The following is a 13,666-nucleotide window of genomic DNA, read 5'->3' as shown; positions in this document are numbered from 1 at the left end:
ACCACACACACCTGACAGGGCCCTGACACACGGTGACATACCACAGGTCTCTGACAGGTTTCTGACACACTGTGAGACCAAAAACACTCCAGGCAGTGTCCTGACACACTGTGACACCCCACAGGTCCCTGACAGGTTCCTGACACAGTGTGAGATCAAACACACTCCAGACAGTGTCCTGACATACTGTGACATCCCACAGGTCCCTGACAGGTTCCTGACACGCTGTGAGACCCCACACGCCCCTGAGTGGTTCCTGATACACGGTGAGACGACACACAGCCATGACAGGGTCCTGACGCACTGTGACACCCCAGATACACCTGGCAGTGTCCTGACTCACTGTGAGACCCCACACGTCCCTGACAAGGACCTAACACACTGTGAGACCCCACACGTCCCTGACGGGTTCCTGAAACACTGTAAGACACCACACACACCTGACAGGGTTCTGACACAATGTGATACCCCAAACACTCCTGAGAGGGTCCTGACACACTGTGAGACTCCACACACCCCTGAACTGGTCCAGATTCACTGTGAGACCCCACACTTCCCGGACAGGGCCCTGACACACTGTGAGACTCCACACACCCCTGAACTGGTCCAGATTCACTGTGAGACCCCACACTTCCCGGACAGGACCCTGACACACTGTGAGACCACAGACACCCCTGACCACTATGAGACCCCACACACTCCTGACAGGGTTGTGACACACTGTGAGAGCCTGCACACGTCTGACAGGGACCTGACACACTGTGAGACCCCGCACACCCCTGACAGCGTCCTGACACAATGTGAAACCCCAGAATTCTCTGACAGTCTGAGATCCCACACACACCACTCACAGGTTCCTGACAGACTGTGAGACATCACACACACCTGACAGGGTCCTGACACACAGTGAGACCCTGCAAACGTCTGACAGGGTCCTGACACACAGCGAGACTCTGCAAACGTCTAACAGGGTCCTGACACACTGTGAGACCCCACACACCCCTGATAGGGTCTTGACACACTGTGAGACCCCACACGTCCGTGATAGGGTCTTGACACACTGTGAGACCCTGGACATCCATGACAGGGTCCCGACACACTGAGACCTCACACACACCTGACAAGGTCCTGACACAGTGAGAGACCCCACACACCCCTGATATGTTCCTGACATACTGCCCGAACCCACATACAACTGACAAGTTCCTGACACACAGTCAGACCCCACACACTCCTGACAGGATCCTGACACACCGTGAGACCCCGCAGACCCCTGACAGTGTCCTCACACAATATGAAAACCCAGAAGTCCTTGACAGGGACCTGACACACTGAAAGGCCCCACACTCTCCTGACAGTGTCCTGGCACACTGTGACATCCCACACGTCCCTGACAGGTTCCTGACACACTGTGAGACGCCACATGCCCCTTACAGGTTCCTGACACACTGTGAGATGACACACATCCATGACAGGCTCCTGACGCACTGTGAGACCGCACATACACCTGGCAGTGTCCTGGCACACTGTGAGACCCCACACATCCATGACATGGTCCTGACACAGAGTGAGACCCACACGTCCCTGACAGGTTCCTGACACACGGTGAGACGACACACATACCACTCACAGGTTCCTGACACACAGCGAAACCAGACACACACCTGACAGGGTCCTGACACACTGTGAGACCCCACACACCCCTGACAGGGTCCTGACACACTGTGAGACCCCGCACACCTCTGACAGGGTCCTGACACACTTTGACAGCCCACATGTTGCTGACAGGTTTCTGACACACTGTGAGGCCCTGCACACGTCAGACAGGGTCCTGATACTCTGTGAGACCACACACACCCCTGTTAAGGGACCGACACACTTTGAGACCCCATATCCCTGACAGGATACTGAAACACTGTGAAAACCCACACACCGCTGACAGTGTCCTAAAACACCCCTGACAGGGTCCTAAAACACTGAGAACGCACACGTCCCTGACAGGGCCCTGACACACTGTGAGACTCCACACACACCTGACAATGTCCTGACACACTGTGAGACCCCACACACACCTGGCATGGTCCTGACTCACTGCGATACCTCACACTCCCCTGACAGGGTCCTGACACACTGTGAGACCCCACAGGTCATTGACAGGGTAATGACACACTGTGAGACCCCACACATCCATGACAGTGTCCTGACACACTGTGACATCCCACACGCCACTGACAGGTTCCTGACACACGGTGAGACGACACACAGCCATGACAGGGTCTTGACGCACTGAGAGACCCCACATACACATGGCAGTGTCCTGACACACTGTGAGACCCCACACGTCCCTGACAAGGACCTAGGACGCTGTGAGACCCCACACGTCCCTGACAGGTTCCTGAAACACTGTGAGACACCACACATGCCTGACAGGGTCCTGACCCAATGTGAGACCACAAACATTCCTGGCAGGGACCTGACACACTGTGAGATCCCACACACCCATGAGAGGGTCCTGACACACTGTGAGACCCCACACACCCCTGCCAGGGTCCTGACGCACCGTGAGACCCCACACACCCCGGACAGGGTCCTGACGCACTGTGAGACCCCACACACCCCGTCCTGACGCACTGTGAGACCCTGCACACGTCTGAAAGGGACCTGACATACTGTGAGACACCACACACTTCTGAAAGCATCTTGACACACTGTGAGACCCCACACACTCCAGACAGTGTCCTGACACACTTTGACACCCAACAGGTCCCTGACAGGTTCCTGACACACTGTGAGACCCCACACGCCCCTGAGTGGTTCCTGACACACGGTGAGACGACACACAGCTATGACAGGTTCCTGACGCACTGTGACACCCCACATACACCTGGCAGTGTCCTGACTCACTGTGAGACCCCTCACATCACTGAGAGGGTCCTGACACACTGTGAGACCACACACACCCCTGATGAGGTCTAGACACACTGTGAGACCCCACACTTCCCTGACAGGGCCCTGACACGCTGTGAGACCACAGAGACCCCTGACACACTATGACACCCCATACACTCCTGACAGGGTCCTGACACACAGAGAGACATCACACACTGCTGTCAGTGTCCTAAATCACCCTTGACAGTGTCCTGACACAATGTGAAACTCAACACGCCCCTGTCAGGGTCCTTACACACAGTGAGACCCAACACGTCCCTGACAGGGTCCTTTCACACTGTGAGACACAACATGTCCCTGACTGTGTCCTGACACCCTGTGCGACCCCGGACAACCCTGACAGGGACCAAACACACTGAGAGACCCCACACTCTCCTGACAGTGTCCTGGCACACTGTGACATCCCACACGTCCCTGACAGGTTCCTGACACACTGTGAGACGCTACATGCCCTTGACAGGTTCCTGACACACTGTGAGATGACACACATCCATGACATGGTCCTGACGCACTGCGAGACCCCACACATCCGTGACATGGTCCTGACACAGAGTGAGACCCCACACACCCCTGACAGGGACATAACACACTGTTGAGACCCCACACGTCCCTGACAAGTTCCTGACAGACTGTGAGACCCCACACGTCCTTGACATGGTCCTGACACACTGTGAGACCCCACACGTCCCTGACAGGATCCTGACACACTGTTAGAACCCATACACCCCTGGCAGCAGCCTCACACCATGTGAAACCCCTAAGTCCCTGTCAGGGTTCTGACGCACTGTGAAGCCCCGGACACCCCTGACAGGGACCTGACGCACTGTGAGTCCCCACACACTCCTGAGAGTGCCCTGGCACACTGTGACACCCCACACGGCCCTGTCAGGTTCCTGACACACTGTGAGACACCACACGCCCCTGAGAGGTTCCTGACACACTGTGAGACGACAAACATCCATGACAAGCTCCTAACGCACTGCGAGACCGCACATACGCCTGGCAGTGTCCTTACCCAGTGTGAGACCCCAAACACTCCGAGCATGATCCTGACACCCTGTGAGATCCCACACGTCCATGAGAGGGTCCTGACACACTGTCAGACCCCACACACCCCTGACAAGCCCCAGACACACTGTGAGACTCCACACACCCCTGACATGGTCCTGACACACTGTGAGACCACACACAACACTGACACACTGTGAGATCCCACACACTCCTGACAGGGTCCTGACACACTGCAAGACCCTACACGTCCCAGACAGGTTCGTGATGCACTGTGAGACCCTGCACATTTCTGACAGGGACCTGACACACTGTGAGACACCACACACTCCTGACAGGATACTGACACACTGTGACACCCCACACGCCCTTGACAGCGTTCTGACACACTAAGAGACACCACGCACTCCTGACAAGGTCCTGACACACTGTGAGACCCCAAACACCCCTAACAGGGTCCTGGCGCAGTGTGAGACTCCACACACCACTGTCAGTGTCCTAAAACACCCCTGACAATGTCCTGAAATACTGCAAGACCACAGACGCCCCTGACAGCGTCCTGACACACTGTGACACCCCGCACACACCTGACAGAGTCCTTACACACTGTGAGATCCCACACACCCTGACAAGGTCCGGACACACTGTGAGAACCCACCCGCTCCTGACAGGGTCCTTCAACAGTGTGAGGCACAACTCACCACTGTCAGTATCCTAAAGCACCCCTGGCATGTTCCCGAAACACTGTGAGAGCACAGACGTCCCTGACAGGGTCCTGACACACTGTGAGATTCCACACACTCGTGACATTGTCCTGACACACTGTGAGACCCCACAAGTCCCTGACAGTGTCCTGACACACTGTGAGACCCTACACGTTCCTGAAAGGGTCCTGACAAACAGTGGGACCCCACACGTCCCTTATAGTGCTCTGACACACCGTGAGACCCCACACACCTCTGACAGGGACCTGATACTCTGATGAAACACTGACACGCTGTGGGTCCTGACACACTATGATCCCTCAAACAACCCTGAGAGGGTCCTGACACACTGTAAGACCCCACACACCCCTGAGAGGGACCTGACACACTGTGAGACCCCACAGGCCCCAAAAGGTTCCTGACACACTGTGAGACCCCAATTAATGCAATAGCTTTGAGCTAACTCTTCTGCACTTAAATACTGAGCTCTGAGTTGAGGCATCTAACAGTTTGTTCACTGTCTGTTCCCATGGAAGATGTTCAACAGAAACACAAGGAGACTCTGCGGGTACAAACTGAAACACTGAGAGTGAACACGATCCTGATGAGGGAGAAGGTGAAGGTTTTCCAGCTGGTTGATCGATACGCTGAGCTCACGGTCATTTCTACTGTCCGAGATCGGAGACTGGTGGAACATGAGCTGCTGGCAAGAGGCAGAGACCACGAGGAGTGGAGAGAGGAACATCTCCGCAGAGAGCTGGAGAAACTCCGGACAGATCAGTTGTTCCAGAGCAGCTTTTCCCGGAGTAAATCCAAATCTGGGCGTTCGGCCGCAGTGGCCGGAGTGCCAGGGATTGGGAAAACAACGATGGTACAAAAGATTGTTTATGACTGGGCCATAGGGAAAATATTCCAACAATTCCAGTTTGTCTTCAGTTTCAAATTCCGGGATTTAAACTCTATTAACTGCAGAATAAACCTGAAGGAACTGATTCTGGATCAGTATCCTTACTTTGGGAATATCCTGAGAGAGGTCTGGAAGAACCCAGAGGGATTGCTGTTTATATTTGATGGTTTGGATGAATTCAATGACAAAATTGATTTTGCTGACAGTCAGAGAGACACACAACCTCGGTCCACATGCACAGATCCTGAATTCAAGTGCAAGGTGTCTGACATTGTGTACAGTTTAATCCAGGGCAAGCTGCTCCCAGGGTGTTCAGTGCTGGTGACCACCCGCCCCACTGCGTTACATTTACTGGAAAAGGCGAAGATCAGTGTCTGGGCTGAAATCCTGGGATTTGTTGGTGAGGAACGGAAGGAATATTTCATCAGGCATTTTGAAGATCAGACAGTGGCAGCAGCTGTTTTCAAACACGTGAAGGAGAACGAGATTCTGTACACCATGAGCTACAACCCCTCCTACTGCTGGATCCTCGCTCTGGCACTGGGCCCCTTCTTCACACAAAGAGTCAGGGACCCGCAGCGAGTTCCCAAGACCATCACCCAACTGTATTCCTACTATATTTACAACATCCTGAAAAACCACGGCCGTGAGATTGAGAACCCCCGTGATGTGTTACTCAGGGTTGGTCAGATGGCCTTCAGAGGAGTGGCTGAGAAGAAGATTGTATTTACAGATGGAGATTTGATCAAATACAATCTGCAGCCTTCCCAGTTCCTGTCCGGGTTCCTGATGGAGCTTTTGGAGAGAGAGGATTCTGCCCGGAGCGTGGTGTACACATTCCCACACCTCACCATCCAAGAGTTTGTAGCTGCAGTCGCACAATTCCTGAATCCACATCCCGGGGATATTCTGAGATTCCTCACTGAAGCCCACAGCACGACAGATGGGCGATTTGAGGTATTTCTCCGTTTTGTTGCTGGTCTCTCCAACCCAATGACAGCTCGGGGCCTGGAGGAGTTTCTGGGCCCATTTTCTCATCAAACAACCTGCCGGGTGATTGACTGGGTGAAGGAGGAGGTTAAACGCCAGAGTGCAAACACATGGAGTGAAGCTGGTAAAAGGAGCCTCCTGAACACATTGCACTACCTGTTTGAGTCTCAGAATCGTGGACTGGCTCGGGCCGCACTGGGATCTGTGGAAACACTTTCATTCAGTAGAATGACACTGACCCCGATTGACTGCGCGGTCCTGTCTCATGTCATCGGACACTGTGATACAATAAAATACCTCGACCTGGAGAACTGCCACATTCACTGTGAAGGAATCCAGCGGCTGGGACCCGGGCTGCACAAGTGCCAGGAGTTGGGGTAACTTGATTTATCTTTCACTGTGAGCTGTGAAACTGTCCCATTGTGTTGTTTCAATGTAAAGGGATTTGGGTAAAAGTGTGATAAATACGATTGTGAAGAATTGTGACAAATGCCATCACCCTTCCTCCTGTGGGATCTCTCTTCCCCATCCCCCTTCCTCCTTCATCCCTGCCCCTCCCGACCCTCTCACATCAGGAACACGTTTCTAACCATCGGGGAATGAGACAGAATATGTGGAGTTTACAGGGTCACACCGACAGACTAAATTACTGACATTCGGTGAATACCCTGGAGCTGGGCAGTGAGGGACATTGACAGTGATGGGAAATCCGATCAGTGATTTACTGAAGGGTTTAATGTTTCCTGAAATATCCGAGTGAGAGAAATTCCCTCAGACCCACGGTTTGAATCTCTTTGTTCATCAGTTTGTCTGTTTGTGTTTAGACTGAGTGATAATAAACTGGGCGATTCAGGAGTGAAACTGCTGTCTGCGGCTCTGAGGAACCCGGAGTGTAAAATACAGACACTGTGGTAAGTACCAGACTGTGGGCGATTGTGTTTACAGTCGCTGGGTGTCTGACACTGAACATTAATGTGATCAGTAATTGTGTTACTGATAAACACTGGGGATTTGTACCGTCTCCTGTCTCTCTGTGTCCTTCACCCTCACTCTCTCTCATCTCCAGGCTGGGGGATGTCGGTCTCACAGATTCTGGTGTCGAGGATCTCGTCTCCGCTCTCAGTACAAACCCATCACTGACGGAGCTGAACCTGGGATTAAACTCGCTGACAGACCGATCTGTCCCCGCTCTCCGCCGCCTCATACTGACCCTCCTGAGTCTGGAGTGGATCGAGTGAGTGTTTGTGTTAATGTTCAATGTGATAAAATATCAGCGGATCCGCGGGTTTTCTGGTGATATTTGTCTGTGACTGACACTGTTGTGTAATCTGTTTATTTCATCTTTATTCTCCCATCTGTTTCAGGCTGCGGTACAATCTGTTCAGTGAGACCGGGGAGAAGGAACTGAGATCTCTGCAGGGACCCAGACCCGGACTGAGAGTGACCGTGTGAACATCTGAATGTGTGAACATCCCCGCCCGCGGGATGGGGACATTTTGGCCGATTCCCCGCCCTCCCCTTTAACCCCCCGCCCCGCCCCCCACTTCCCCTTACCTTTAATGGCCACGCGCCAGGTTTAATTCCCAACCGTTTTTAACGGAACTAGCTTCAGGCTCGCGCTGTGCGTCGTTCGCTGGTCTCCCGTGATGACATATTTCCGCCTCCTGTCCAGCGGCGCTGCTTCTGCCGGATGTGCGGGTTCGAGACCCCGGGAATGACACAGACAGGAAGAGCCCGGGGGCCGGGGCTCAGTCTGGGACACCGGTGTCCCGGGGTGGGATTATCCCGGGAGTACGTAATGCTGGCTGGCCTGCTGCGTTCACGGGCAACTTTTACGTTTCATGCCGGGGAATTACACAGACAGGAAGGGCCCGATGATGGCGGGGTTTTTTCTGAGACACCGGCGTGGATAACTTCACTCACATCATCTCTGAACTGATTCCACAACCTACGGACTCACTTTCAAATAATTTACAACTCATGTCATTATTATTTAATATTTTATTTGCACAAATTTCCCTTCCTTTGCACGTTGCTTGTTGGTTAGTCGTTGTTTTTGTATAGTTTTTCATAAATTCTGCTATATTGATTTATTGTCCTGTAAATGACTGCAATAAAATGAATCTCGGGGTAGTATATGGTGACAAATAAGAACTTTGATAATAAGCAACACACATCAAAGTTGCTGGTGAACGCAGCAGGCCAGGCAGCATCTCTAGGAAGAGGTACAGTCGACGTTTCAGGCCGAGACCCTTCGTCAGGACTAACTGAAGGAAGAGTAAGTAAGGATTTGAAAGTGGGAGGGGGACGGGGAAATCCGAAATGATAGGAGAAGGCAGGAGGGGGAGGGATGGAGCCAAGAGCTGCACAGTTCATTGGCAAAGGGGATATGAGAGAATCATGGGACAGGAGGCCCAGGGAGAAGGAAAAGGGGGAGGAGGGGGAAACCCAGAGGATGGGCAAAGCGGATAGTCAGAGGGACAGAGGGAGAAAAAAAGGAAATAATAAATAAATATGTCTGGGGACCTGACTGTCCCATCACACACTCCCGGGTTCAAACACAGAGTGAATCTCCCACCACACCGTCCCATCACACACTCCCAGGGTCAGACACAGAGAGGAGCTGTGCTGACTGAGCTGGGAGAAATCGAGGCAAAACTACTGGATAAAGTTCGTGGAATACTTTGGAGGTGGCTCTAAAAGTCTCTTGGACAACCGAGTGAGTGACGGCGCTGGTGTGGAAACTCGGTGTGGAGTTTTACTGCCGGTTTGGGCTGGGTTTGTTGGCGGCTGCTAACTGCGTAGCTCCCAGCTGCGGCCGCTGGCAACTCGCCAGGAAGCTGGTTCGCTCCAAAACCGGAGGCAAACGCCGTCGTTCCCCCCCCCCATTGACATCGGGGCAACGTTCCTCCTCCTTTATCTCCCTGATTTTCGTCCGGTGTTGGTGCCGGAGCATCTGGAAGGACGTTTCGGCCTCTCCCGGCCTGGGTCTCTGCAAGTCCGACGGAGCCTTTCCTGGCGTCGAGCCAGCGAGGAACTGTCGACTGCAAACTTTCCCGGCCAGTTATTCGACTCGTTCCAGGACTTCTAACCGGCACCGCTGTAGGATTCTCGGACTGGAAAGAGCGCCAGCATGCCGGACCGGTCTCCAGGGAGTCGCGGGCCTTCGGGGAGTTACACAAGGGCGGCTGCCTCCCCGGCCTCGGACAACGCCCTGTTTCGGTCGGTGAAGGTGGAACGTGGGTTGCAATGTATTTTGCACCCTGGAATGACACTAGAAAAGTGTACGGAGGCAATGGAGGACCTTGTTGGGAAAGGTGGTATTCTGGCCACCGAGAAGGAGTTCGGAAAGGCGGTGTTTTATCTGGCGAATGAAGGGCTAGTGCACCGGGCCCTAAGCAGGGGAGTCACGGTAGACAACATCTTTTTACCTATGGAGTTGGTGACGGCCCCCACGCAACGTATCGTGCTTGGGCATGTTAAGCCTTTCATTCCAAATGAGGACTTGCTTCCCCCACTGGCCCGTTTAGGGCAAGTAAGGTCGGAGATCACTGCCATCCGACACAAATTTAAGAGACGCACCCTCCGCACCGTGATCTCTTTCCGGCGTCAGGTATTCATGCAGCTGGAAAGGGAGGACGATGTTGAGGGCCGGTTTACTGTCCGGCACGAGGGAGTGGATTATCAGGTGTACTGGAGCTCCGAGCGACCACGGTGCCATGCGTGCAGGTGGGGTGGGGCACTTTCGGAGGGACTGTCCTGCCGCCCGGAACCCGAGGGAGCCCATTTCGGGCACCAGTGCCCCAGCTACCTCTGCCCCTGATCCTACTCCTGCGCGTGCGTCTGCGCCTGCATCTGACCCTGCCCCCGCCCCTGATCCTGTCCCAGCCCCTCAACCTGCCCCTACCCCTACCCCTGTCCCTACTCCTACGGTTGGGTCGGTCCCTGTTCCTCTCCCTGTGGTTCAGGTGGGGGACGGGGTGGAGTCTGTGCGGAGTAAGAAGGCAAAGGGGAAATCCAAACACAGTAAGAAGCGGGCCTTTGAGGCCGCAGAGCTCACGCCAATTTCGCCTGAAGTGGAGCGTGGGGCTCGGGGAGGTGCGCAAGCAGACGGGGCGATGGAAACAGAGAGCGCCGCCCCATCGGTGAAGCCTGCACCTGTGTGCTCCTCCGGTGTGAAGAGGAGAAGGGAACGTTCCCGCAAGAGGGCAGGGGATGTAGATGCGGGGGAGTCCCAGGAAGGGGTGGGAATCCGGGTAGGGGTTGGTTCTAAACCTGAGTCCCCAGATGTAGCCACCAGTCCTGGGGAAGATGGTGTGGTTGTGCAAAAAGCTTGTGATAGCCCTGTTTGCACAAATGAGGCAGCCCTGGAGGCCTCCACCCAGGACCTACAAGTCAGCGCCTCTCTGGAGGCCAGTGTACCGAATAATGTAAGAGGAGACGAGACAAAGCTCTCTCATTCTCAGCACCAGGCTGCTTGTGAATCCCTTGGACCAAAGGTGCCGGGTTCCCCTCTATGCCTGCCCCCTGGGGAGGGCGTTTTTCTGTGCACGTCGACCCCAGCAATTAATGACTTGCAGGGAGTCCCTGGGGATTGTCCCTCCACTGTCGCAAATGTGGATGAGGCTGATGCGACGGTGGAGCGGGCAGGTAAGAGCGAGGTGCCCGCTGCGCGGTATGGGTCACAAGCGCAGCCATCTTTTGGAACATGCGGGGAGGCCGATGGGGATTCTGTCTGCAGTGACGGGTTGGAGGGGGACTCTTTCGATAGTGAAATAATGGACATCCTCACTCCTCCTGAGAAGTCCCCATTGATACCTGTAGAGGAAATTAAGCATTTTATTCTCACCTCTGAGGGTGACAAGCACCGGCCTCAACTAGCCTCGCTACGCTGGCCCAGCATGCCGAGGCTGGTGAGGTCCCTGCGAGTCATCCTCGGACGAAAGGGAAAGGGAAAGAGGAATGCGGTGGCGGGGAACGACAGACGGCAACTAAAATCTTTCCTAGATGACCTAGTAAGGGACATTAGAGGGAGAAGCAGCCTCGCTCCTACGGGGGATGGTGGGTCACAGGGTGTCGCTGGTACCGCTCGAGCCCGGAAGGCAAAAAGTAACCTTGCTTTCTTTCCGGACAGTGTGGTGGAGGGCGCCTCCGCTCTCACCGAAATGGGCACAGCTGCTGAGACCTAGTGTGCTCCCGCCATGAAGCTTACCCTAGCTAGTCTCAATGTAAACGGCAGCAGGGGTCCTCTTCGCAGGCATAGCAATCTCTCAGCCCTCAGGGATGGGCGGTATACGGTGAGTTTCCTGCAGGAAACCCATACCATCCCTGGGGACGAGTCTGCTTGGCTCCTGGAGTGGCGGGGCGGGGTCTACATGAGCCACCTCAGCTCCATTTCTAGCGGGGTGGCGATCCTGTTGGCCCCGACCTTCCAGCCAGTAATTGAAAGAGTCCAGGACGTTGTGCCTGGCCGTCTGCTCCACCTGGTTGTGCGCCTGGATGGCGTACCATTGCATTTTATCAATGTGTATGCTCCCAGGCGCGGTGTGATGCAGACGCGCCTATTCTGCCAGCTGTCCACCCTGCTGAGCTCCATCGATCCTGGGGATTGCGTCATCCTCGGGGGAGATTTCAATTGTACCCTCGAGGCGGAGGACCGTTCGGGCCTCCAACGCGACCCAGCATCGGCAAAAAAGTTAAAGGAGCTAGTCGGCTCCTTTGACTTGGTGAACAGCTGGCGGAATCTTCACCCCAAATCTAGCGCCTTCTCGAGAAGGTCCAGAGAAGGAGGTTCCAGGATAGACCACCAGTCTATCTGTCGGGCTTACGTCTCCCGCGTGTCGGCGTCCCCCATGCGGCCGGTGTCATGCTCGGATCATCACCTTGTGTGGATGGAATTTATTCCACTACACCATCGGGTGGGATCCGGGTATTGGCATTTTATCAACCGGCTGCTGGAGGACAGCCGATTCCGGGTTTCGTTCCGAGCTTTCTGGGTCTCCTGGAAGGAGAGGCGGAGAGAGTTCTGCTCCCTACGGCTATGGTGGGATGTGGGCAAAGCCCACATCCGGTTTTTATGTCGGGAGTACACTAGGGGGTCGACAAAGAGGCGGAGCTCTGAGGTTGAGCGGCTTGAGAGAGCGTTGCTTGACCTGGAGTCCTGCCTCGGTCCGACCGCTGGAGACCAACAGCTGTGGCAGGAATACCAGGAGAAGAAGGACACACTAAGGAACCTGCAGCTCCAGCAGTCCCGAGGTGCGTACGTGAGGTCACGGATCCAAATGCTGCAGGATTTGGACCGTGGCTCACCCTTCTTCTACTCGTTGGAAAGGTGGCGGGGAGTTCAAAAGCAGCTAGTGGAGCTGCTGGCTGCCGATGGCTCCTCCATCACGGACCCTGATGGAATTAACAACGAGGTCCGTTCATTCTATCGGTCCTTATTCTCGCCTGATCCGTCAAATGCGGAGGCGTGTAATGAGGTCTGGGAGGATTTGCCGAAGGTCAGCCCAGAGGACGCAGTGCGTCTGGATGCCCCCCTGACTCGGGAGGAGCTGTCCACTGCCCTTCGGCAACTCCGGAGGGGCAAGTCCCCTGGTTTGGATGGACTGAGTGTTGAGTTTTATCAGGCTTTTTGGGATGTCCTGGGGGATGATTACAGCCTTGTCCTAGGGGAGAGCCTAGCCACCGGAGAAATGCCCCTCTCATGGCGGAGAGCTGTTGTGGTCCTACTGCCCAAGAAGGGAGACCTCCGCCTGCTAAAGAACTGGCGGCCGGTCTCCCTCTTGTGCGTGGACTACAAGATCTTCGCCCGGGCAATGGCCAACCGTCTGGGTTCGGTAATTGGACAGGTGGTCCATCCTGACCAATCTTACACAGTCCCGGGCCGCTCCATCCAGGACAATGACCACCTAGTACGGGACCTGATCCACCTACTCCAGGAGACTGGGACCCCGGCAGCGTTTCTTTCTCTTGACCAGGAGAAGGCTTTTGACCGGGTGGACCACAGTTTCCTGGTGGGCGCCCTGCAGGCTTTTGGGCTCGGACCACACTTTGTGGCCCGAGTTCGGCTCCTGTACTCTGCCGCAGAGTGCCGAGTTAAGATTAATGG

At 54.8% G+C, this 13,666-nt stretch overlaps 1 protein-coding gene across 1 annotated transcript in view; it reads left to right on the top strand.

Annotated features, from left to right (window-relative positions):
• Positions 1 to 8,760, top strand: part of LOC140208684 (NACHT, LRR and PYD domains-containing protein 3-like) — a 47,108-nt gene extending 38,348 nt beyond the window's left edge. The window contains exons 6-9 of the mRNA XM_072277545.1: positions 5,198 to 6,935; positions 7,383 to 7,469; positions 7,625 to 7,792; positions 7,923 to 8,760. Coding sequence (XP_072133646.1) covers positions 5,198 to 6,935; positions 7,383 to 7,469; positions 7,625 to 7,792; positions 7,923 to 8,010 — 2,081 coding nt within the window. The 3' untranslated portion in view covers positions 8,011 to 8,760. The remainder of the gene's footprint in view (positions 1 to 5,197; positions 6,936 to 7,382; positions 7,470 to 7,624; positions 7,793 to 7,922) is intronic.
• The last annotated feature ends 4,906 nt before the right edge of the window (positions 8,761 to 13,666 follow it).

The sequence above is a fragment of the Mobula birostris genome, chromosome 13 (assembly GCF_030028105.1).
Source record: "Mobula birostris isolate sMobBir1 chromosome 13, sMobBir1.hap1, whole genome shotgun sequence".
NCBI lineage: Eukaryota > Metazoa > Chordata > Chondrichthyes > Myliobatiformes > Myliobatidae > Mobula > Mobula birostris.
The sequence above is the reverse complement of the archived record's forward strand: the minus strand, read 5'-3'. Positions and strand labels throughout refer to the sequence as shown.